This window comes from Littorina saxatilis, linkage group LG9 (genome assembly GCF_037325665.1).
Source record: "Littorina saxatilis isolate snail1 linkage group LG9, US_GU_Lsax_2.0, whole genome shotgun sequence".
Taxonomy (NCBI): domain Eukaryota; kingdom Metazoa; phylum Mollusca; class Gastropoda; order Littorinimorpha; family Littorinidae; genus Littorina; species Littorina saxatilis.
In genome coordinates this window covers 16,449,252-16,475,858 of record NC_090253.1, presented here as the reverse complement: position 1 = coordinate 16,475,858, position 26,607 = coordinate 16,449,252, and the positions used below count along the sequence as shown (strand labels likewise).

The 26,607-nt window shown below is 41.4% G+C and overlaps 1 protein-coding gene and 1 long non-coding RNA gene across 2 annotated transcripts in view; one reads left to right on the top strand and one right to left on the bottom strand.

Annotated features, from left to right (window-relative positions):
* LOC138977110 (mucin-2-like) overlaps positions 1 to 26,607 on the bottom strand; it is a 120,570-nt gene that overhangs the window by 38,148 nt on the left and 55,815 nt on the right. Inside the window, exon 2 of the mRNA XM_070350019.1 lies at positions 7,031 to 7,084. Within this exon, the coding sequence (XP_070206120.1) occupies positions 7,031 to 7,084 (54 nt within the window). The remainder of the gene's footprint in view (positions 1 to 7,030; positions 7,085 to 26,607) is intronic.
* LOC138975425 (uncharacterized) lies at positions 7,752 to 21,658 on the top strand. The gene is made up of 4 exons (XR_011458645.1): positions 7,752 to 8,296; positions 10,054 to 10,190; positions 12,209 to 12,319; positions 16,323 to 21,658. It is a non-coding gene; the product is annotated as an uncharacterized lncRNA (long non-coding RNA).

The window sequence follows — 26,607 nt, the reverse complement described above, 5'->3', positions numbered from 1 at the left end:
GTTTGGCAGACTTTTGCAATTTGCCTTCTGATTGGATCTTTTTTTGTGTGTGATTGGTTCTCTTAAAGGGAAGCAATCGCTGTCAAAATCATATTTCTGAATGTGTTGTTGCTTCCCTTCAATCGGGATTGGCTCCTTGACGAATAGAGGATCATAGAGTGATACAGCTGTGAAAAATGTACGTTGAAAATAAAATGCTTTGCAATAATGCCCATCACGATCACGAAAACAAATGACGATCACGATCACGAGACTTGATTTTTTTGTCATCACGGATCACGGGCAAAGTCCCATCACGATCACAGAAATGGAAATTTCAGCAATCACGGTCACAGAAAGGTCAAAAAACGCCAATCACGATCACGATTTTAAACCCTTTGGGGCCCTCATCGTTGAGTACAGATATCTTTTGTTTTTTAACTTAATTTATCCTACATACGTGAGAGAGACCACTCATGAAATAATACTTTCGTTCAAACCACACGTGTGTGTATATCACGTATATGAGCTCGTGTCAAACTAGTCTTGCAGGGACCTGCTTTTTCTCTGCTTATGATGCCAAAGTCACCGAGACAAACGTCATTATGGAAACACTTTTGCGCCTGCTGTTTCCCCTGGAAGAATCTTTAGAACGTACGCGTCACGCTATACTTTCTGGAGTGACGTTTCTTTGCTTTGACGTCAAAGATTGCACGAGGCTTTGGAAGAGATCGAGGTTGCAAAAGAAGCGTCTTCAATTTGGACGAAAAAGACAGACTGCGGAAAGTTTTGAGTAAAATACATTAAGTACGGTATGTATGATAGACAGAATTCTACATGACTTGCTGTGTCGGTCCAGATTTACACTCGTTGCCTTTTCAAAATAATATAATGAAAAGCTCGCTTTCGCTCGCAGTTCAATAATTTTTTTTTTAAAGCATCTCGTGTAAATCTGGTACGACACAGCAAGCCATGTAGTATTCTCTATCGATTGAACATTGGACTTCCCTTAATTCTTTGAGCAATGTGACGTCAAAGTCCGACACAAACGCATATTTAGGCGGCTTGGCGAGGCTACAAAAGAGTGCGCTTTTGAAAGGTAAAAAAAAAAAGCGGGGATTCTAAACTAAAATCGATCGATACACAAATGTACTAGCGCGGTTTCGGAGGATCACTGACCGTCTCGATATGTATTAAATATTATATTTTGGTCAAAATATTTAAAAAAACAACGAATAATATACCGTGTTTTCTTGGCGCTGTCAGATACATTTGTGCAGAACTATTGAGGTACAACTGACGGCTTACGTAAAGTGGGTAATTTTGTTTGTATACTTATCCTGTGTTTTGAAATAGTGGCTAATCATGTGTTACACGTCATAATTAAGAAAGACTGTCGATAACTTTCCAGTTTCGAGATCCCTGAAACATGTTATTGTCTTCGTATATAACATAGAAAGGACTTCACATGCAACTCTCGCGTTATTTTTTGTCTGACTTTGCCACTTTATTTTTCAATATAAGAACATGTATCGTAAAACGGATATTGTGCACTGTGATTGACCTGTGGAGTCAATGTGGCAGTTGTGACAGGTTGCATTAAAAATAAACAAGTCGCGTAAGGCGAAAATACAACATTTGTGACCCTCCACCACGAAATGAGTCGCATGTCACCTCGCGCGGTTCTGCGCTAGGCTTAATACAAGTCCGGGGAGTGTCTGGTAACAGTGTGAGGGTCACCTTAGTCACAGGCTTATAACTCAAACGCTCTTTTCTAAAACGGTTTTCACCACTGGATAGAGCATAAAAAACTCTTCAGGAAAATGTAAAAATATGAAAATCATGCAAAGGTGACATGCGACTCATACCGTCGTGGAGGGTCACATTTAGTCAAGTAAGCATAGCTGTCGAACTCACAGAATGAAACTGAACGCAATGCAACGCAGCTAGACCCTATACTCGTAGTCCACCGCTCACGGCACAGGCAGTGAAATTGACAAGAAGAGCGGGGTAGTAGTTGCGCTGGGAAGGATAGCACGCTTTTCTGTACCTCTCTTCGTTTTAACTTTCTGAGCGTGTTTTTAATCCAAACATATCATATCTATATGTTTTTGGAATCAGGAACCGACAAGGAATAAGATGAAAGTGTTTTTAAATTGATTTGGACAATTTAATTTTGATAATAATTTTTATATATTTAATTTTCAGAGCTTGTTTTTAATCCGAATATAACATATTTATATGTTTTTGGAATCAGCAAATGATGGAGAATAAGATAAACGTAAATTTGGATCGTTTTATAAAAATTTGTTTTTTTACAATTTTCAGATTTTTAATTACCAAAGTCATCAATTAATTTTTAAGCCACCACGCTGAAATGCAATACCGAAGTCCGGGCTTCGTCGAACATTACCCGACCAAAATTTCAACCAGTTTGGTTGAAAAATGAGGGCGTGACAGTGCCGCCTCAACTTTCACGAAAAGCCGGATATGACGTCATCAAAGAAATTTATCAAAAAAAATGAAAAAAACGTCTGAGGATATCATACCCAGGAACTCTCATGTCAAATTTCATAAAGATCGGTCCAGTAGTTTAGTCTGAATCGCTCTACACACACACACAGACAGACACACACACACACACACACACACACACGCACATACACCACGACCCTCGTCTCGATTCCCCCCTCTACGTTAAAACATTTTGTCAAAACTTGACTAAATGTAAAAACGATCATATAAGCTTAAGGGCAAAATTCTCCATCTTTGATTTCTTTTTATATTTAGTCAAGTTTTGACTAAATATTTTAACATCGAGGGGGAATCGAAACGAGGGTCGTGGTGTATGTGCGTGTGTGTGTGTGTCTGTGTGTGTGTGTGTGTGTGTCTGTGTGTGTGTGTATATTCGGATTAAAAACAGGCTCTGAAAATTAAATATATACAAATTATTATCAAAATTAAATTGTCCAAATCAATTTAAATTTCATTTGCTTTTAAGAGTACGCTCATAAGCCTAGCTTGTTGTGCTCCATGTTCCTTCTATATATATATACGACTAGTGTCTGTCTGTCTGTCTGTCTGTCTGTGTGTCTGTGCGCGATGCGCGGCCAAGGTTCTCGATGGATCTGCTTCAAATTTGGTGGGCTTATTCAGAGAGACCCCGGACACAACCTCATCGATGAGATATTTCAACAAGTGCTCTCAGCGCGCAGCGCGGAACCGATTTTGGTTCCACCTCAGCTATTTTGGTTCCACCTCAGCTTACCCGGGCCCCCATACCGACACACCATAGCCGCTACACCACATCACAACGCCAAAGTTCTCGGTGGATCTTTTTCAAATTTGGACACCGTATTCAGCTACACCCCGGACACAATATCATCGATGAGATATTTCAACACGGGCTCTCAGCGCGCAGCGCTGAACTCATTTTCGTTTTTGCGTTCATTTCACCATTATAAGTAACTCTTCCTTATCTTCTCCAGTGTTTGGCGTTTATCTCCCTTCCTTCGTGTGGCTTTCCCGTTCAGTTCTAAGTTACTATTACTATTTTTAGAATGTCACTGCGCTGTCCACTGCGCTGTCCACAACGCTTCCCTTGCACCCGTAAGTTGTTCTTACTGTCAAAGTGAAAAGGTCGAATCAATTTATAGCCACGCGAAAAATACACTCTCACCTATCTCTATATATTTATAGATACAGATATGCATATATATATACGGCTTCTCTGTGTGTGTGTGTGTGTTTGTGTGTGTGTGTAGGCAAAAACCTATGTATTATAGAGTTCTGTTTGTGATGGGGTCTAGCGGCTTTTGTCTGTCTGTATGTTCTGGCATGTGAGAAGCCACAGCAGATAATATAGGGCTAAGAAATAAGCTCTAAAATTCTCAATCCCGTTTGACAGGACTTCGCCTATCAAAGGTGATTGTGGTGAACCGCCACGCTGTCTGTCTCTGTCGCGCCGTTCACCCCAAATTCCCGTTTCTGAGGTACTATTTTTAGAATGTCACTGCGCTGTCCAGAACGCTTCCCTTGCACCCGTAAGTTGTTCGTACTGTCAAAGTGAAAAGGTCGAATCAATTTATAGCCACGCAAAAAATACACTCACCTATCTCTATATATTTATAGATATAGATATACATATTATATATATACGGCTTCTCTGTGTGTGTGTTTGTGTGTGTGTGTGGGAAAAAACCTGTTGATTGTAGAGTTCTGTTTGTGATGGGGTCTAGCGGCTTTTGTCTGTCTGTATGTTCTGGCATTTGAAAAGCCACAACAGAAAATATAGGGCTAAGAAATAAGCTCTAAAATTCTCAATCCCGTGTGACAGGACTTCGCTTGCAGAGGTGATTGTGATGAACCGCCACGCTGTCTGTCTCTGTCTCGCGATTCACCCCGGCGAAGCCGGGTATTCCTCTAGTATTTCATGTATGCGGTAATAGTACCAATGGAATTTATTGAATAAACTTGTTTAAACCAAATCAATTTAAAAACACTTTCATCTTATTCCTTGTCGGTTCCTGATTCCAAAAACATATATATATGATATGTTTGGATTAAAAACACGCTCAGAAAGTTAAAACAAAGAGAGGTACAGAAAAGCGTGCTATCCTTCTTAGCGCAACTACTACCCCGCTCTTCTTGTCAATTTCACTGCCTTTGCCATGAGCGGTGGACTGACAATGCTACGAGTATACGGTCTTGCTGAAAAATGGCATTGCGTTCAGTTTCATTCTGTGAGTTCGACAGCTACTTGACTAAATATTGTATTTTCGCCTTACGCGACTTGTTTCTTTTGCCTTACGTAAATAGACGGTTGGGGCGTCCTGTCCAAATCCATAGCTTTTCTTTTGTTTTCGCTGTCAAAAACTTCCTGCATATTTATAAACACATTAATCACTGTCTACGCTACACAAAATATGTACGAAATCTATTGAATAACAAAAGAGGAGGAAGACATACGAAGCCAAAAAATGAAAGAGCTAGAAGTACATTTAGGATTCATCCGCCAAAAAAATGAAGTATTAAAAGCTACAAAACTTCCTGCATATTTCTAAACTCATTAATCTCGGCATGAGCTTAAAACTTTTTACTACAAATTAGAGACGGAAAACCAACAAAGCCTCAACTGGAAAGAACTAGAAGTTCACTTATGATTCATCCGCAAAAAGTGAAGTATTCAAAGCCACACACAAAAAATGATATGTCAAAACATGAAATCTTGACAGAGACGAAGACAGAATCCAGGCGACAAAACTTTCAAACATCAAATGGAGACGTCTCCTTTGAAAGCTTGCAGACCCGTTGTCTCTGACTGAGTGACTGTGGGGGTTTAACGTCCTCAGAGGTAGCTTGGACCTATTTGGGACATGATTGTTTGTGGGCCGTTGTTCCGTAAAGAGGCGTTAAAAGCACAGTCCTTCTAGTCGAAAAGATTCAGGTCACCGTCTCATCCCTGTTCAGTTAGGCTTTAACACAGGGTAAGGCACTCCTTCCATCTGAATACACAAAGAATCAACATAAAGGCTGCTACCATGCCACACAAAAATAATAAATAAATGATAATAAATGATAAAAACAATATTCACATAAAGGCTGCTTCCATGCCACACACAAATGATAAACAAATGATAATAAATGATCCCCAAAAATAGTCACACAAAGGCTGCTACCATGGGAATATTTTATCAATTGATTTTGTAGATAGACGCTCTAGTTTGCGTTAAGAAATGTATTCATAAAAAAAATACACATTCTTCACAGAGAGTATCCAGGATGTTGAATGGTTGTATGTGACCAAGTGGAGGGATGGTCTTATATTCCATCTAAAAGCCTGACCAGATCCGAGTTAGTTAGTTGTTGCTTTTTGGGTCCAGCGGACCATTTTGGCCAAATCAGGACCCCACCAGATCCGCGTGACGTTGAGCCACATCGCTTAGGCCAAAAAAAAAAATAGGTGTGGCTAAGGTAACATAGCCAAAAAAAATAGGGTAGGAAGGTAGGCAATCACTTTTTTTTTTTGAACTTTTTTTTCTAATGTGTACAAATTAAACCTACTTGACAGGGAAATAAGTGTGCGACTCGAGCGCTTTCGCTTTCATTGCGTTTTCTGCACTGTTTTTTTTTTAATATTTTTGTTTAATATTTTTTTTTTATTTTTTTTTATCAATGTAATAAAAAGTTATAGGGTCGGCCCCTAAAAATAGGGTAGGTCGGGTTACCGTAACCACACCTATTTTTTATTTTTTTTAGGCCTTACACGGAAAAGACGGTGACTTTAACAAGACAAAGTCATAGCTAAAGACAACCGACAGGATTATTTCGGAACTCGCTTTAATTTGTCAAACTCATGTTCGTTAAAGTGAGCTGGATTACTTTTGACAGTGGGTACATTTTTCTTGTGACTCATAGTAGTTATCGGTGGTTCTTTAAAAGAGAAGAGCTTTCAACCTGCCACTTAGGCGTGGATGACTGTCGGTTGATGCAAGTGTTTGCACTACAGACTGACAGACTATTTGCCATAAATTACTGTCACAGTAAGGCCCGGCGCTCACCTATGTAACTTCAGCAGGACAGACGACGCACTGCAGATTATCCCAGCCCGCTACACGTTGCGTGAAAGGAAAAGAGGCCAAGTTCTCGTCATAATCCCTATCGCAGCATCAATAATATGCAGTGCGTCGTCTGTGCCGCTGAAACTGCGCAGGTATATTCTGCCCTTAACCGGTGCGCCGTGAAGAGGCTCCCGCGTTAACGCGATTATAAAACGGCACATTTCGCACGCCAGCTGCATTTCATGTTAATTCATTGGGCGATAAATTACGGAGCTTTAACTTGCAAGTGAAAACAAGATATATATGTTTCAATGATCACGCTATATAAATTATAATCTGACAGACTAGAAGAAGAGGAATGAAAAGCGAACAAAGCTGAAAGTGTTGAGTATGAGGGTAGGGGTTGGGGGCAATACCCTTGATGCTCTCATCGCTCAGCGGATGACGTAACACATGTCGTCATCGATCAAACGCATTATATTATGACTCACCTTCTATTCCTGCGTAAGTCCAATGATGTTTCTTCACGACGGAACCATCCATGGCTGCACACAGAAAAATAATAAAACGTCTCTATTATTAGGTCATAAATGTCGTTTGGCGTCGGACATCGGTCATACTCCGATTAACTGCCTCAACTGTCCGATTCATATGGTCAGGTGTCGGTCAGATGTCCTATCGTACTTTGTACAGGTCTGAGAGAGTCCGATTAAATATTGCTTGCATGGGTCGAAGCACTTGCACGCAAACCTGAAGGGGGGTTGGCGAATTTCTGAAATGAGTACAGCAAGCCGTCATCCTTGATGAATGACCTAGTGATTTAACCACAAAAGAGTAACACACACATACTTAAATAATTTAGTCGTCCAACCCTTAACCTTGTTCGGTACTGTACCGCTCTGTCTCTGTCTTTCTCTGCCAATCTGTGCGTTCGTCTGTCTGTCCGTTTCTGTTTCTGTGCGTCTGTCTATCTGTCTGTTTCTGTGCGTCTGTCTCTCTCTCTCTCTCTCGCATCCACGCCCTCTCTGTCTGCCAAACTCTCTCTCTCTCTCTCTCTCTCTCTCTGTCTCTCTCTCTCTCTGTCTTTCTGTCTATCTTTCTGTCTGTCTTTCTGACTGTCTCTCTGTCTCTGTTTGTCTCTATCTGTCTGTCTCTCCCCCCCCCTCTTTCCCTCTCTCTCTCTCTCTCTATATATATATATATATATATACTTTTAAAATGTCTTGGATCTGGGGACATCTGTAAGTGTGAGAGCGTGGATCTGGGAACATTCTGTGGTTATGGGAACATTAGCATGTTCTCATATCCAAGGTAACCTCAAAATGTAATTTTCGTGTTCAGCTTGACCATTGAGGGGTTTTAACTCGTGTTCCCAAAAGCATTTGAGTTCTGACTTGGTTGTCCCCCTTCCCTTGCTACAGATCTCTGCATCGTCAAACAATCTCTTCTGAGCTTTTAGCATTCTTGTGCTTACGACACTAAAAAAAAAAAAAAATTATCTCTCTCTCTCTTTTTTTTTTTAACATTGCTGTGTAAAATAAAACTGTAAAATAACTATTTTACAGGTTTATTTCACAAGTTTATCTTATATTTTCTGAACATTTGGAAATAATTGCTTTACCTCAGTGAAATATTTATTATTGTTTAGAGCGTAAGCGATAAGCGATCCGGGCCTTTTCAAGAAATCTGAACAATGAACATGGTCGCTGCATGGGATTTTTTTCCCTTTCGTACAATCAGGCACACCACTCGTACAGGTAAGCCTTAGATTTTATGTAGCGCACTTTATAAGAACAGTGTTATATCTATTTATTTGAGTTAGGCATTGAAGATTTGAGAGGGCTTCTTCGCATCGAAGGAGTCTCTTCTGAGTGGGAATTCCGCTGTGAATTGATAGTTCTGGTCAATGGCTGTCTAATCGGCCCTCGAAGGCAATCACTGAAGTGAAGTGCACCGGGAGTGACTATTGCAACGACTGTCGTGTCCAGCGTTGTGTTTGTCAATGAGGTTCTTGAAAGCATTTGTACTGGGAGCCCGTTTAATGTTAGTTGTTAGTTTGTTCCAGTCATTTGTAAAGTATAGCTGAAAGCAAATTTTCTTGTATTGTTATTATCATGTCTTTCTTTTTGTATTTTGTCAGGACTGTTACGTGTTACAACAATGTTAGTCTGCGGTGATTTAAAAAAGAAATCTTTGTTAGTGTCATCAATGTCGTTAAATATTATATACGCTTGTATTAGGTCCCCTCTCTTTCTTCTTGCCTTTAGTGTAGGCAAAGTCAAGTATCTTAGTCTCTCTTCATATGTGTAGTCTTTTATTTCGTAAATCAGTTTAGTAGCTCTTCTTTGGACTCTTGCGATTGATGTTGATTGGCGTACTAGTCTCGGAAACCAGGCAGGATTGCCGTATTCTAGATGAGGTCGTACTAGTGTACACTCCACTCTCTGTTCCAGGAGGCTGTTCTCTGAAAATCCACCAGTACCTAGGAATGGCAGTGACACTGTACTCTAGGACCAACACAGCTAGTGTTTCAAATGTTACCTTTTTGTTTCAGGAGTCCTTGAATATTCTAGTCATTTTTTCCCATTTATTTTAAGTTCATATCATATTTGACAAATAGGTGGCGTGATCTAACCATGTTTACCTGGTTGATTCTGACGGTTGGCAGTTTAAGTTTCTGGCAATTGCCAAAGTTGAACGTTTATTGTCATTAAATGGCAAAATTAATTTGAAGTCACGTTATAACTTATTGTGGAAAATCAGCTCCCTCTCTCTCTCTTTCCCCTCCCACACTCACACACAAACACACACACATGCGTGTGTGCTGACACAAATTTGTGATTTACTTTAAAATTAACAAGGGTGCCGCGGTCAATTGTAGACGGTAAGACCTATTACTTTTTTAAAGCCAGGACATTTGGACCTATTGATTTCTTACGGTCAGGTCCAAATGACCTATTGTCCTCTAACGCTGGCAGCAACACTGATGTAGATGAAATATTCATGAGGACGTCCCTCTGCAATATTATCCCAGCTATCTAAATAGACTGGAAGAACAAAAAGTGATTGCATGGAGACCTGATCAGAAATAGAGGGTTACAACTGACATTTATCTGCAATTAAATTGCTTTAAACTGACGGTTGCCAAATTGGGTTGTGAGTGAAGCGTAGCTCTGGCTTGTCACTCACTTCCACTACACATAAATGCGCGCAAGGATTTAGTTCTTCAAACATTTCTGCTTTCTGTAGCTATGCAGGGTTTGTGGATGTGGAACGTGGGAATATTACAGTTTGGAAGGTGAGGATTCTGATAGACTCGATGCAAATTGTCCGAACTATAGCTATGGCGTGCCCCTTTAATAGCTCATAATGATTAGCCAAATATGGAAAGGCAAAACTAGATTCAAGTAGCTGAAAATTGAAACACGAATGGCGGCTTGATTGAAACTTTACGAAATGGAAATCCTGTGTTTTCCAACACATGAATGTACAAATCAGTGTTTTGGGTCTACAGAACACGACAAATCCCGTCCAAGTCCACTTCAACACAACTTCACAAGCCCATGTCTTCAGAACTTCGCAATTCCATGTGTATACGAGACCACGAAAGTCACACATTGGCTGGATTCATGTCCTGACGACATATCTGTGGTAAGTTTAAAGGCTGTCTCCATGGTAAAAAAAAATACTGAAATAACCATTTGTTTCTCTTTCTTCTTTCAATTTAATGACTTATGCGCTAGAGTTCGTATTCAATATGTTCCAGTGAAGATAATGACTCACTTTTCTAACCCGTATTCTCAAAAGCTCGGGAGAAAACGAAAGAAAATAATGTCCCTCTCCGGAAGTGACGTGTGGCTGGTGGCTTGATTCGGCCTTCCGCCATTTTGACAGAGATGGGAGAGTGAACCACAGCTTCGCGTAACAATCTGAACACGCATGCCGCATCAAGTTGTCAATAGACAACCACTGATGTTGATAAAGTAAGAGATCTGTCTTACATAATTGAGTTTCAGCGCTGTTTGGTTGCAAAGAAATGTGCGCAGTCTATATCACAAGTAGGTTTGGAAAGTGCATTTTCCGATGATATCGACGCAGCTAAGTATCAGGATCAGGAATATTGCGTCGCGGAACCTTTCAGATTATGACGCAATGTTGGCAAGAGAGCGCCTCGCCTAGCCCTACTTAAAACGATTTAAAACCTATCATTTTGGAATTTGTTCTCTTCCATAAAAAGTCTGAAGTCCATTGCTACTAAATTAAATAGCCTCTGGACTTATTTGAAAAATACACCCTTTCCTAATAGTTTTCTTAGTGCTGGCAATCAATAGTACTAGTAATGAGAGGGATGCACGACTCGTACCCTTTGATGACAGTGAGGGGCGACATTTGTATTGTAGGCTATAATACAAATGTCGCCCCTCACTGTCATTAGGGCTAAATGTCACTTTTGTTAACTCCTTCATGATACGAACCCACCTTACTGTCACGGGACGCAGGGGTGGCCACATTTTTGTCAATTCAGCTTTCCCCGGGTATGTAACATGTCATTTTTAACTTACCCGCACAAAAATCAGGTTACCCACAATCTGAATGCAAAAACTCGTCCCCACCCCTACACACAGTCATGGAGTTGCGCTCACGCACACTCCACTGTCGAAATCTAACCAAGGAAATTCGTCCTTCCATTCTGGCAAAAACCTTCTGACACGTTTTGATCTGTCGCAGTGTCGATTCTAGACCGCGCATTCCCGCAAATATGAAAGAAATCCCGCAAAAATAAAATTTGGATGCGCGCCTTTTCACGCAAAGAAATACCAATTCCCGCATTTTCAAACATCTTGTGCATGCGCGATATAATAAATATAATTTCGTCAAACAGCCCAGCGTTGCAGATCGTAAGCGCTTGCAATCTTTTTGAGACAAGTGAGGCCCTGACAAGGATGTTTACATTTACCTATGTTTTCAAAAGTTACATTTTCCCTAAACATCCTTATCAGGGCCTCACTTGTCTCAAAAAGATTCACTTTTTCTCCCACAAGTCTTTGCTTCCCTTTGTGGTCACTTCCTGTTTTACATTCAAAATGGCCACCACGATAAGTGAAAGCGTGGATTTTTTCAAGAATGGAGACCCATGTGCAAATCAGCTTGACGACAAGTTGCCAAGTGAGGCAAAACATCCAAATAAATGGTCTTGGAAGTGGATGAAGGAGTTAGATTCTCAAAAAAGATAATGGAGTTTATGATTAAGAAGTTTCTGTTGTGCATGCAACGATGAAATTACATACACCTGACTTCACTCTTCAGGCAAGAAAGCCATCAGGAACCATACGTTGGTTCTCTCTCTCTCTCTCTCTCTCTCTCTCTCTCTCTCTCTCTCTCTCTCTCTCTCTCTCTCTCTCTCTCTCTCTCTCTCTCTCTCTGAAGTCTCTCTCTCTCTCTTTGAAGTCTCTCTCTCTCTCTCTCTCTCTCTCTCTCTCTCTCTCTCTCTCTCTCTCTCTCTCTCTCTCTCTCTTTGAAGTCGTGGGGGCAATGACGGCCTCCGGGATGCCACAGATTCCATCCTCCCCCAGCCTAGAGACTGGGACTTTTTGTTCTTATTTACGATAGAGTGACATAAATCAATAATTAGCAAAGATTCTATAATTTTAAACTAATCTTTGTTTCAGTTGGTCATGGTGATTTGGGCAATGACAACACCGGCATCGTGGGTGATTTGGGCAGCGATGACCCCTCCGTCAAGGATTGCGACGTGACGAGCACACATGCAGAACCGCTTGGTATGTTTATACCGCCACCATCATAAGTGACGGTTTCTGAGACTTCCACTACTCGTGCAGAACTTCTGATTGGAGAAACTCGAGGTCAAAGCTTGTTCCCAAATGTTCTTATTATTATTTCACATTGCTCAACATCCAGTTAGCAACACAGGCTAGATGTTAAGCAACGTGAAATAATAATAACACATTTTGGGACAAACTTTGACCTGTAGTTTCTCCAATCAGAAGCTTCTGCACGAGTAATGGAAGTCGCAGAAACCGCCACAATATTATTTAAATTTTATTTATATATAGATGCTACATGTCGGGTTCATCTACGGGGCTAGTGACAGACCGCCAATGATGTTTTTTGTTGTTTTTTAGTTGGCAGCATGGGGATATCTTGAGAAGGCTCTCCGTAGTCGGCTAGACGTTAAGCAATGCTAATAATAATAATAATAGCACTTGAGCAAAGAGCTAAAACATTTCGAGGTACGGTAGAGTGTTTGACATAAATAATAATAATAATACGAATATTTATAACGCGCACATATCTCCCCAACAGGCGACTCAAGGCGCACATACACTCATTCACACACACGGAGACTTAAAGTCACCAACACACACACACCAGCAACCATTAAAATATGTACAGTTATTCAAGGTGGGATGGACAATGATAATGGACAACAGGAGGGGGGAACATGTACACAGGGAGATAGTGATCAAGGGGGAGGTCGTAGAGAAGGTAGAGCAGTATAGGTTTTTGGGGGTGATTATAGACAATAAGTTGACATGGAAACCAAACTCTGATGCCCTTGTGAAGAAACTCCACTCTCGCCTGTACTTTTTGAGAAAACTCAGGTCTTTTAACATCTGCAGACAAGAAATCCTTCAGATGTTTTACACTTCAACGTGCAATAGTGTGTTGTACTTTGGCTCCGTGTGTTGGGGTGGCAACATCAACAAGCAAGACAGGGATAGATTAGATAAATTCATCAGGAAAGCAAGTGGGGTGGTTGGGAGGAAGCAGGACAATTTCACATCAACACATGAACGACGACTGACTGACAAGGTACAGAAGATTTTGGCTGACGACTCGCACCCACTCAGACCGGAATTTGACAGTAGACGGACAGACAGGAGCAACAGATTCAGACAACCAACCGCAAGATCCACACGCTACAGAAATTCGTTCATTCCATCTGCAATTCACATCTTCAATTCTCAGGTGGGGCGGTAGATGCTGGTGTTGTCGCTCTGATGCACGGGGTCAGTGTTCTGTATTGTTTCAGTATTGTTGATTTTGTTTTGCATGATTATATACTCTTATTCTACTCTCTTAGACAATATGTGATAACCGGCAAGGTGCTGACTTTCTTTTGTGCATTGTTGATGGTGAATGCATGTTAATTTATTTTTAATATACTTTCTTATGTGATAACCAATGTGCTATATTTTCTCAGGACAAAGAACAAATGTTTATTTTGAATGTTTTATGTATGTTATTATTACGGACACAAACGCTCAGCAATGTAATTTCTCTTTTAGAGATTAATAAAGTTATTGTATTGTATTGTATTGTATTGTATTGGGGTGGGCAGTGTAGAATGCATGGATTATGTGGAAAAAAGGAATGTCTTGAGTGCAGATTTGAATGATTCGAGGGACTGTTGTTGACGGAGGGGGAGAGGTAGTGTGTTCCATTGGCTAGGTGCTTGGAAAGAAAATGAGCGTTGACCTGCTGTTTTGAGTTTGGTGTGGGGGATGTTGAGCTTGAGGGAGTCGGCAGATGATCTGAGTGCTCGTGAAGGGACATAGAGAGAGAGAGAGTCGGAGAGATAGGCAGGGGCGAGACCATGGAGGCATTTGTAGGTGAGAGTGTTGATTTTGTATGTGATACGGGCAGGAACGGGCAACCAGTGGAGCTGATTTAGGAGGGGGGTGATATGATCTCCCTTTTTCTTTCGTAAGGCAAGACGGGCAGAGCTATTTTGAATGCGTTGGAGACGAGAGATAGAAGAAGAGGGAAGACCCGCCAAGAGAGAGTTACAATAGTCAAGACGTGAGAGAATGGTGGACGTGACCAGTTTGGCGGTAGCATCTGTGGTGAGGTACTTGCGGATAGTGGCGATGCGGCGGAGTTGGAAGTAGCAGGTGCGAGAGACAGAAGAGATGTGTTGTTTCATGGAAAGGGTGTTGTCTAGAGTGACTCCGAGGTTTTTGACAGCAGAAGACAGAGGGACAGAAGAGTCAGAGAGTTGAAGAGAGTCGGAAGTGGCTTTGGAGAGTTTGGATGTAGTGCCTATTAGGATAGCTTCAGTTTTGTTGCTATTGAGCTGAAGTTTGATTTCTGTCATCCAATTCTGCACGTCAGTGATAGTGTCAGAGATAGAGGAAAGAAGAGATTCAGACTGGTCAGGGGAAGAGCTGTTGTGAAGTTGAGAGTCGTCGGCAAAAGAGTGGTGGAGAACGTTGTGTCGGTCAAGGATGTGGTCAAGAGGTTGAGTGTAGAGAGTAATTAGTACAGGCCCAAGGACTGAGCCCTGAGGGACTCCGCACTCAAGCCTGATGGGGTCAGAGTTCAGTTTGTCAATCGAAACAGTCTGGTAGCGGTCGGTGAAATAAGAAGAGAACCAAGAAAGAGCTGTGCTATGGATACCAAAGGTGTACTGAAGGCGTTGAAGGAGGATGTTGTGGTCGACTGTGTCAAAGGCCGCTGATAGATCAAGTAGAGCGACGGCAGAGATTTCAGCTTGGTCAGTGGCAAGGAGGAGATCAGTAGTGATTTTGAGAAGGGCAGTTTCGGTGGAGTGGTGAGGACGATAGGCAGATTGAAGCGGAGAGAGAAGATTGTTGCAAAGAAGGTGAGAGTTGAGTTGTTTTAGGACGACTCTTTCAAGGAGTTTGGAGATGAAGGAAAGGTTTGAGACAGGGCGGTAGTTGCTGAGAGTGTTTGGGTCGAGCGATGGTTTCTTCAGTAGATGTTTGACAATAGCAGTCTTAAAGGAGTTGGGGACAGTGCCTGTTTGCAGAGAAGTGTTGATGATTTTGAGAATAGAAGGGAGGAGTTCAGGAAGACAGTCAGAGTAGAGTTGTGTGGGAAGAGGGTCAAGGTCACAGGTTTTCAAGGTCATTTCTTTGAGGACTTTCTCCAGGTCAGTGAGAGTGAGAGGCTGAAAGTGTGTGAAGGGAGTGCCTGTAAATGCAGGAGAAGTTTAAGAGTTTTGGTGTGGGATTTTGTCTAGTTTGTCACGGATGGTTTGGATCTTGTTATGGAAGTAATCAGAGAAAGCTTGCGACAGTTTGGAGGGGTCGATGTTGTTGGGCAAGGGAGAAGCAGAAGAGCAGCCAAGAAGGTCATTCACTGTGGAGAAGAGTGTTTTGGCAGAGGTTGTTTCACAGATTTTGGTGCTGTAGTGCGATTGTTTGGCGTCTGCGATGAGTGTCTGAGCATGTTCCATTTGCTTGTTGTAAATCTGTCTGTCAACTACCAGCTTTGAGGTTCGCAACTTCCTCTCTGCTCGGCGACGCAACTGTTTTGTATACTTAACTTCAGCTGTGATCGAGGGTGCAGAAGGCCAATCTACGATGAGTTTGGTTTTTGCGGGTGCATGTTCGTCAAGAAGTGTGCTGAGAGTGGAGTCGTAATGACGTACAGGGTCTGAGGATACCGGAGGATCAAGCAGTCGGCGGGCTGCTTCTGCGCGAAATGTGTCAGTGTTAACTTCTTTGAGGTTACGGCGGACTACGCGCTTTTTCTGTTTGGATGGTTTGGCCATCTTAAGAGAGAACAAAACTGCAGAATGATCGGATCTGAGGTAGTCATTCAGCAGGATGTCGTACACCAGGTCAGTGGACTCGTGGGTGACAATCCAGTCAATGATGTGTGTTTTGCGTGTGGGAGCGTCTACATGCTGTTTGAGGTCGTGACAGTCAAGAAGGTCCATCGTCTGTCTTGTGTCGGTGTTATAAATCAACAATAAGCAAAGATTCTATAATTTTAAACTAATCTTTGTTTCAGTTGGTCATGGTGATTTGGGCAATGACAACACCGGCATCGTGGGTGATTTGGGCAATGACGACACTGGCATCGTGGGTGATTTGGGCAATGAAGACACTGGCATCGTGGGTGATTTGGGCAATGACGACACTGGCATCGTGGGTGATTTGGGCAATGACGACACCGGCATCGTGGGTGATTTGGGCAATTCGTGGCTGATTTGGGCAATGACGACACCGGCATCGTGGCTGATTTGGGCAATGACGACACCGGCATCGTGGGTGATTTGGGCAATGACAACACCGGCATCGTGGGTGATTTGGGGAGCGATGACTCCTCCGTCAAGGATTGCGACTACACATGTCGCACACATGCAGAACCGCTTGGTATGTTTATACCGCCACCATCATATGTGACGGTTTCTGCGACTTCCATTACTCGTGCAGAATCTTCTGATTGGAGAAATTCGAGTTCAAAGTTTGTTTAAAAAAAATATGTTATTTTACATTGCTCAACGTCAAGTTAGCAACATTTTGGTACATACTTTGACCTCTAGTTTCTCCAATCAGACGCTTCTGCGCGAGTAATGGAAGTCGCAGAAACCGCCACAATATTATTTAAATTTTATTTATATATAGATGCTACATGTCGGGTTCTAGTGGACATACTCTTATAATATCTAAATACTTTTGCTACTACTAATAACATGCATTGTTTATTACCTAATTAAAGGCTCCCGCAGTGGGGCACTGCGGTTAAGAAATTAAAGGCCCCTCCTGTTTTTGGAACCGCAGGAGCTTTCTAGTTTGCTGTTAGGTAGATTTTTGGTTCCTCTTTCCTGTCATGCTCTCTTTTTCTTCATGAATTCTTTTCTTTTTTCTGCCTTAATCTTGCTCATTCACCTGTATTTTTTCCAAAAATCTCTTCTCTTGCCGCTTGTCTCGCGATTCATGTATAGTTTAATCTGTTAGTGTTCTGATGTAAGTCCAGCAGTAGATAGGTTAAGCCTATTTTAACATACTGGAAACTGGTAATCTTCCAGTAGGTATTAATTTAGTTTTACTAAAGCCTGCTGGGACACAAGTAATGGGTTAGTGCATTTGTAAACAGGAATCGCTTGACAAGTGGCCCCCTTCATCCCCCCCTTCCTCGTCCTGATATGGCTCTGCGTAGTCGGCTGGACGTTAAGCAAAAAATAAACAAACAAAAAAAATAATTAAAGGCAGAGGTCGACAAAGCTCATGAAGACAAGCGTAAATTCAAGCTGGTCTCATGCTGAAATACAAACTTTAATAAATGGTTTTGGGCATCTCCTTCAAAAAGGCATGTATCCGTCAGGGAAGATAATTCAAGCCGCAATTAACCAAAATACTTGTCTCAACAATAGAACATGTATGAATGTGCGAGCAAAGCTTCAGCACTAAATGAAGACACGGTTTTAAGATGGACTAGCTGAAGTTGTGGGCAAAGACAGCATGTTGTTGCTTTTTGGCGAAAGCTTACTGAAGAAATATGGACCAGCTAGAAAAAATGACATAGCACAGAGATTGAGACAACTTGCTGGCCTGTTGGTGCAATATGTAGAGCAAACCTATTCATTACATCTTACCATATAACAGTGGCACAGGCACGGTTGGCCTAGTGGTAAGGCGTCCGCCCCGTGATCGGGAGGTCGTGGGTTCGAACCCCGGCCAGGTCATACCTAAGACTTTAAAATTGGCAATCTAGTGGCTGCTCCGCCTGGCGTCAGGCATTATGGGGTTAGTGCTAGGACTGGTTGGTCCGGTGTCAGAAGAATGTGACTGGGTGAGACATGAAGCCTGTGCTGCGACTTCTGTCTTGTGTGCTGCGACTTCTGTCTTGTGTGTGGCGCACGTTATATGTCAAACCAGCACCGCCCTGATATGGCCCTTCGTGGTCGGCTGGGCGTTAAGCAAAAAAAAACCACAATATAACAGGGGCTCATTTTGAAATTGAGGTTGTCAAGAGGAATGTAATCGGACATTTTTCAAACTAATCGCACCATCGATGCAAACTGCACGCACTCGCACAAATAAATGAAATCTACACACAGCAACACCGACAGCTTTAAATGATTTTAATGTCATTAAAACGGTTTAAACCCAAATAAAATTGAATGAAATCTCACAGATAAATTTACAATGACTATCTGTCTTGCTTGAAGAAAAGAAAAAAACGAAAAGGGAGTGGAACACGGCAACACACATTCTGAGTCACTCCAGGAGCTTCAACAGAAACACAGGTGACGATCGCGGAATGTTGATGTTGAGAACGTCTGACGCATGCAGTATGCGTGCAGTAGCTATTTTCCGCGAAACCCTGCGGAACCCCGGGGGTACCCCGCGAAACCCCGCTTCGGCTTCCGTAATAAGAAAACATTTTGTACCGGTGTCTTAGAATTTAATAGCTGACAAGGAAATTGAGTAACAAAATAGCGATAAGTCCGACCCCGAAATGAGACCCTGATGTAATACTATTATTTGCTGGGCTATACAAGTTATGTAGGTATGCATGCATGACCCTGGGTCTTGCTGTATGACTGGGAATTGCAGATATGTTCTTCAAAAGATTATGCCGTGTCTGAAGCATCAATATAAACGCTTATAGCTCACAGCTGAAAAGAACACTTCCTTACTAGTACGAAACCAAATGACAAACTATCAATTTGAATACAACACAGCTTCATAAGAACTGCTCAAACAAGGACCAATAAAAGAGAAAACTGAAGACCGTGGCCTTAATCTTACAAGTTTGAAGTTAAAACAAGTTTTGCAAACAATACATGTGAAAGAATGTTGTTATGCCTGAATATTAAAAAAAATTAGTTAGTGTTCCCAGAAACTTGAAATTTGGCATTGTTGTTTATATGTCGACCTAGTACCCAAATATATATAGACATTCTGGAAAACGTTATTTGTTTAGGAATATGGGGAACGTGGATATGGGGACCTTATTAATATTATGTTTTCACATATATATTTAAATCCTAAACAAATAACGTTTTCCAGAATGTCTATATATATTTGGGTACTAGGTCGACATATAAACCACAGTGCGAAATTTCAACTTTCTGGATGTTCTATGTACCATTGTTAAATATCTAGTTATAAGTTCTTTTTTAGTTATACTTTTAAAACGACAAGACATGAACATGTATGTCCTTTTTTTTAATTTTTTTTTTTATTGTTGTTATGTTTGTTTGTTTGTGTGTGTGTTGATCGATTTAATTTTTTTTTAAAGTTAGTGTTCCCAGAAACTTGTATTATATATATAATAAAAGTTTCTGGGAACACTAACTAATTTTTTTAATATTCAGGCATAACAACATTCTGTCACATGTATTGCTTGCAAAACTTGTTTTAACTTCAAACTTGTAAGATTAAGGCCACGGTCTTCAGTTTTCTCTTTTATTGGTCCTTGTTTGAGCAGTTCTTATGAAGCTAACTCTGACACCAGCCGGTTATTTGGGAACTCGTTTTCAACTGCTTGCAGAAAGTTGAAATTTGTCATTGTGGTTTATATGTCGACTTAGTACCCAAATATAAAAAGACATTCTGGAAAATGTTATTTGTAGGATTTAAATATATATATATATGAAAACATAATAAGGTCCCCATATCCACGTTCCCAAAAAGCTTGTCTGAATATAATAATATATATAATAAATGTTTCTGGGAACACTAACTTTTTTTTTAATATTCAGGCATAACAACATTCTTTCACATGTTTTGTTTGCAAAACTTGTTTTAACTTCAAACCTGTAAGATTAAGGCCACGGTCTTCAGTTTTCTCTTTTATTGGTCCTTGTTTGAGCAGTTCTTATGAAGCTGTTTTGTATTCAAATTGATAGTTTGTCATTTGGTTTCGTACTAGTAAGGAAGTGTTCTTTTCAGCTGTGAGCTATAAGCGTTTATATTGATGCTTCAGACACGGCATAATCTTTTGAAGAACATATCTGCAATTCCCAGTCATACAGCAAGACAAAAATTGGCTCTTTGCAGTCTGCTGGGCTATACGCGATATGTTATGTATGTATGCATGGCCCTGGGTCTTGCTGTACGACCCTGGGTCTTGCTGTACGACCCTGGGTCTTGCTGTACGGCCCTGGGTCTTGCTGTACGACCCTGGGTCTTGCTGTACGGCCCTGGGTCTTGCTGTACGACCCTGGGTCTTGCTGTACGGCCCTGGGTCTTGCTGTACGGCCCTGGGTCTTGCTGTACGACCCTGGGTCTTGCTGTACGACCCTGGATCTTGCTGTACGACCCTGGGTCTTGCTGTATGACCATGGGTTTTCATGTCACGTACGACATACAAATCACGATGTTCAAAGTTTTGACGAATTGAGTGTGACTACGATTCGTAAAACTTGAAATAGGAAGGTGTTATTGCTGTGTTTGATTGGTCGATCTTTGTTTAATGACAAAACAATTAATAATGCCAAGATTTTTAATGTGTACATAGTTCCTTTTCAGCTTGTGATTTATAACTCGTTGTGACAAGTTAAAGTTTGTGTAAGCCCTTAATAGACTCTTTGCAGTCCGCTGGGCTATACGCATTATGTATGTATGCATGACTCTGGGGATTGCTGTATGACCCTGGATCTTGCTGTATGACCCTCAATCTTGCTGTATGTCCCTCGGTCTTGCTGTATGACCCTCGGTCTTGATCAACAATGATCTGCATTTTTACTCAATATTTTCCACGAAGTACTGGGATCCTTGTATTTCTATCTACTCTGCTTTAATCTTGCTAAGACAATTATGTTGAGACGTCATAAATCAGTACTGGTATATTCTCGGAATTGCGGTCTGGTACCCTGTGATATCGGTTTGAAAACTAGGGAAGGAGGCGATGTGAAGTGCCTTTAGTCGCTGCTGTCACAGTGGGGAGATTGCTAATTGGAGAAATGATTGCATGCAGAAAACGTGGTGATTATGATCCCACGTGACATTTTTACCGCCTTTCATTGTGTAAAAATAGCTTAAACGACAAAACAATTAATAATGCCAAGATTTTTAATGTGTACATAGTTCCTTTTCAACTTGTGATTTATAACTTGTTGTGACAAGTTAAAGTTTGTGTGGGCCCTTAATAGGCTCTTTGCGGTCTGCTGTAGGACCCTGTGTCTTGCTGTATGACCCTGTGTCTTGCTGTAGGACCCTGTGTCTTTCTGTAGGACCCTGTGTCTTGCTGTATGACCCTGTGTCTTGCTGTATGACCCTGTGTCTTGCTGTATGACACTGTGTCTTGCTGTATGACCCTGTGTTTTGCTGTAGGACCCTGTGTCTTGCTGTAGGACCCTGTGTCTTGCTGTAGGACCCTGTGTCTTGTTGTATGACCCTGTGTCTTGTTGTAGGACCCTGTGTCTTGCTGTAGGACCCTGTGTCTTGCTGTAGGACCCTGTGTCTTGCTGTAGGACCCTGTGTCTTGCTGTAGGACCCTGTGTCTTGCTGTATGACCCTGTGTCTGGCTGTACGACCCTGTGTCTTGCTGTATGACCCTGTGTCTTGCTGTACGACCCTGTGTTTTGCTGTACGACCCTGTGTCTTGCTGTAGGACCCTGTGTCTGGCTGTATGACCCTGTGTCTTGCTGTATGACCCTGTGTCTTGCTGTAGGACCCTGTGTCTTGCTGTAGGACCCTGTGTCTTGCTGTACGACCCTGTGTCTTGCTGTACGACCCTGTGTCTTGCTGTACGACCCTGTGTCTTGCTGTAGGACCCTGGCTCTTGCTGTACGACCCTGTGTCTTGCTGTATGACCCTGTGTCTTGCTGTACGACCCTGTGTTTTGCTGTACGACCCTGTGTCTTGCTGTAGGACCCTGTGTCTTGCTGTAGGACCCTGTGTCTTGCTGTAGGACCCTGTGTCTTGCTGTAGGACCCTGTGTCTTGCTGTACGACCATGTGTCTTGCTGTAGGACCCTGTGTCTTGCTGTATGACCCTGGGTCTTGCTGTATGACCCTGTGTCTTGCTGTACGACCCTGGGTCTTGCTGTACGACCCTGGGTCTTGCTGTATGACCCTGGATCTTGCTGTATGACCCTCGGTCTTGCTGTACGACCCTGTGTCTTGCTGTATGACCCTGGGTCTTGCTGTACGACCCTGGGTCTTGCTGTACGACCCTGGGTCTTGCTGTACGACCCTGGGTTTTGCTGTATGATCCTGGGTCTTGCTGTATGACCCTGGGTCTTGCTGTATGATCCTGGGTCTTGCTGTATGACCCTGGATCTTGCTGTATGACCCTGGATCTTGCTTATGACCTTCGGTCTTGCTGTATGACCCTCGGTCTTGCTGTATGACCCTAGGTCTTGATGAACAAGGATCTGCATTTTTACTTAATATTTTCCACGAAGTACTGGGATCCTTGTATTTCTATCTACTCTGCTTTAATCTTGCTAAGACAATTATGTTGAGACGTCATAAATCAGTACTGGTATATTCTCGGAATTGCGGTCTGGTACCCTGTGATGTTGGTTTGAAAACTAGGGAAGGAGGCGATGTGAAGTGCCTTTAGTCGCTGGTGTCACAGTGGGAAGATTGCTAATCGGAGAAATGATTGCATGCAGAAAACGTGGTGATTATGATCCCACATGACATTTTTACCGCCTTTTGCTGTGTAAAAATAGCTTAAATGACATGTCTTAAAGCTCTGCTTAAACTCGTAGTAAACCTCGGTGTTTACGCAGGTTCCTAGCTAATCGTGTATAAACTTGTCTTGCAAAGAAGCAGAGTAGATAGAGATACAAGGATCACAGTTCTTCGTGGACATTATTTTATCCTCTTTTCTTTTTAAAACCTGGTTTTTACAAACAGGGGAAAGTACCTCATCGTTTCCAGAGCCTCACAATTATATGTCCTTGTAAACATGGTTTATCAGAAGGACTGGTGACATACCTTCATTGGTAATTTTTAGGTTTTTTTAGTTGGCAGCGTGGGGCGTTTTGAGACGGCTCGGTGTAGTCAGCTGGACGTTAAGCAATGTTTAATAATATATAATATGTTGCAAATCGTCACGCTAATGGGATAATTGCCTAACTCACTTTTGCAAGTTTTGAGAAAAAGCGATTTGTTCAGCAGCCTCTGCATTGAACTTTGGGTTCTGTACTTCAGTAGAATGAACTTTAATCCAAATTTCTATTGATCTTGTTTACCATGGGATGCACATGCATAGACAGAAAAGCATGGGTATGCTGTTAAGATAACTGACTTATGAGTTAGGCAATTTTGCTGACATGGCATCAGCAACCGTTTCTCTTTGCAATTTCTTTTCGGAATTTTTACAGATGATTGACACAATTGTTGGCGTTATTATGGAACCGTTGTCTCAAAACTATCTAACTCTGAGTTAGGCAATTATCCTATTAGCGTAATGAAATGTATCATCAGATTTGATTTTGATTAATTTTTTTCCATTGAAATGCTTTTTTGATTTTGAATTTTGTTCCCAGGGTCCGCCCTGGGAGGTGGGGGGGGGGATCTCTTATTTTGGGTTCTTAGTCACCTCATGCGCCCCAATGGGATAAGAACATATATTTAGGTGAGCCTTTATTGTCATTTTTAGTCACCCACCCAAAGGAAAGGGGGGTGACTGTTACTTTTGTCAGCGTCCCTGCCTGTGTCTATCCGTCTACACATACGGTTGGGTGATTTTAGGACCCGTGGTCCTTTTCTTGTTTATTTCTTTTTTTCTGCCTCCCCATTGTTCAGTCACCTGTTTCACTTTTACCATGGACTTTGATTCATGGTGTTTAAGAAATAACGATTTTCGATGTCAAAATAAAAGCTGAGTTGTGATTAATGTTTATTTCAGGTAAGAATTAACTTGGTGCGTAATTACACAACACGAAAAAAGATAAATGCAAGTACAAAATTGGAAATATATTTAGTTTGATAATCTAATTCAATGAAAAGCCTGATTTCTGTACTTTTTTTTCTTGTTCTTGTTTTCTCTACTTGAGCACGTTTTTTTTTCTTTGAGAAGTATGTGTCCTCCGACTACGCATGGCTGTCTGTGTTAAAAGTATGTGTCCTTCGACGACGGTCGGCGAAGAATGTTTTTAGCGACTGTCGGCGAAGGTTAATCATGCTTAGTGACATCATATTTCTTCAAAATCATGTTTTTTGGGTGCGATTATTTTTTTGCAAACATATTACAAGTTAATAATTTTCGGTTCAATGACTATGCATAAGACTGTATTATCTTTAATGTTCTTTTTAGTTATCAGTAGATTTAAATGACTGTATTTTATTTTCGGTAACAATCCACCTTTTTGCAAGACGAGGTATGTCTTTTTCTTTAAAACAATAGTTGCTTATGTTATTGTTTGTGTTGTTGATGCTGGACTAATAAACAACAGTATCTGTTTAAAACCTTCATGAACAGTGTGTATTGTGTAAACAGGGAGTGACTGCAAGCGAGTATTGTGCTCTCTCTCTCTCTCTCTCTCTCTCGCTCTCTCTCTCGCTCTCGCTCTCTGTGTGTGTGTGTGTGCTATTTTTTTCCGCAAATATGTTCTTGCTCTCTCTCTCTCTCTCTCTCTCTCTCTCTCTCTCTCTCTCTCTCTCTCTCTCTCTCTCTCTCTCTCTCTCTCTCTCTCTCTCTCTCTCTCTCTCTCTCTCTCTCTCTCTCTCTCTCTCTCTCTCTCTCTCTCTCTCTCTCTCTCTCTCTCTCTCTCTCTCTCTCTCTCTCTCTCTCTCTCTCTCTCTCTCTCTCTCTCTCTCTCTCTCTCTCTCTCTCTCTCTCTCTCTCTCTCTCTCTCTCTCTCTCTCTCTCTCTCTCTCTCTCTCTCTCTCTCTCTCTCTCTCTCTCTCTCTCTCTCTCTCTCTCTCGCTCTCGCTCTGTGTGTGTGTGTGTGTGTGCTATTTTTTTCCGCAAATATGTTCTTCAAAAGATTATGCAGTGTCTGAAGCATCAATATAAACTTTATAAGCTCACAGCTGAAAAGAACACTTCCTTACTAGTACGAAACCAAATGACAAACTATCAATCAATCAATCAATCAATAGAATTTATTTCCAAAATGCAAAAGCACATGATTTTGTTTTAAATGTTGCAGTAAATCATATATCCACGTCCACACTCACATTCACACCCAAATTGTCACAGCATAAGAAACATGGTTAAATACTATTTGCACAACCGACTATCAATTTGAATACAACACAGCTTCATAAGAACTGCTCAAACAAGGACCAATAAAAGAGAAAACTGAAGACTGTGGCCTTAATCTTACAAGTTTGAAGTTAAAAAAAGTTTTGCAAACAATACATGTGAAAGAATGCTGTTATGCCTGAATATTAAAAAAAAAGTTAGTGTTCCCAGAAACTTTTATTATATATATTATATATTCAGACAAGGTTTTTGGGAACGTGGATATGGGGACCTTATTATGTTTTCATATATATTTAAATCCTACAAATAACATTTTCCAGAATGTCTTTTTGACTCACATGCGAAGCAAAAGTGAGTCTATGTACTCACCCGAGTCGTCCGTCCGTCCGTCCCCCCCCGTCCGGACGTCCGTCCGTCCGTCCGGAAAACTTTAACGTTGGATATTTCTTGGACACTATTCAGTCTATCAGTACCAAATTTGGCAAGATGGTGTATGATGACAAGGCCCCAAAAAACATACATAGCATCTTGACCTTGCTTCAAGGTCAAGGTCGCAGGGGCCATAAATGTCTAAAAAACAGCTATTTTTCCCATTTTTCCCATTTTCTCTGAAGTTTTTGAGATTGAATACCTCACCTATATATGATATATAGGGCAAAGTAAGCCCCATCTTTTGATACCAGTTTGGTTTACCTTGCTTCAAGGTCAAGGTCACAGGAGCTCTTCAAAGTTGGATTGTATACATATTTTGAAGTGACCTTGACCCTGAACTATGGAAGATAACTGTTTCAAACTTAAAAATTATGTGGGGCACATGTTATGCTTTCATCATGAGACACATTTGGTCACATATGATCAAGGTCAAGGTCACTTTGACCCTTATGAAATGTGACCAAAATAAGGTAGTGAACCACTAAAAGTGACCATATCTCATGGTAGAAAGAGCCAATAAGCACCATTGTACTTCCTATGTCTTGAATTAACAGCTTTGTGTTGCATGACCTTGGATGACCTTGACCTTCACATGTATTTTGGTAGGAAAAATGTGTAAAGCAGTTCTTAGTGTATGATGTCATTGCTAGGTTTAGTTATTTGACCTTGTAAAGGTCAAGGTCAAGCATGTGAGTCGTATGGGCTTTGCCCTTCTTGTTATATTTGGGTACTAAGTCGACATA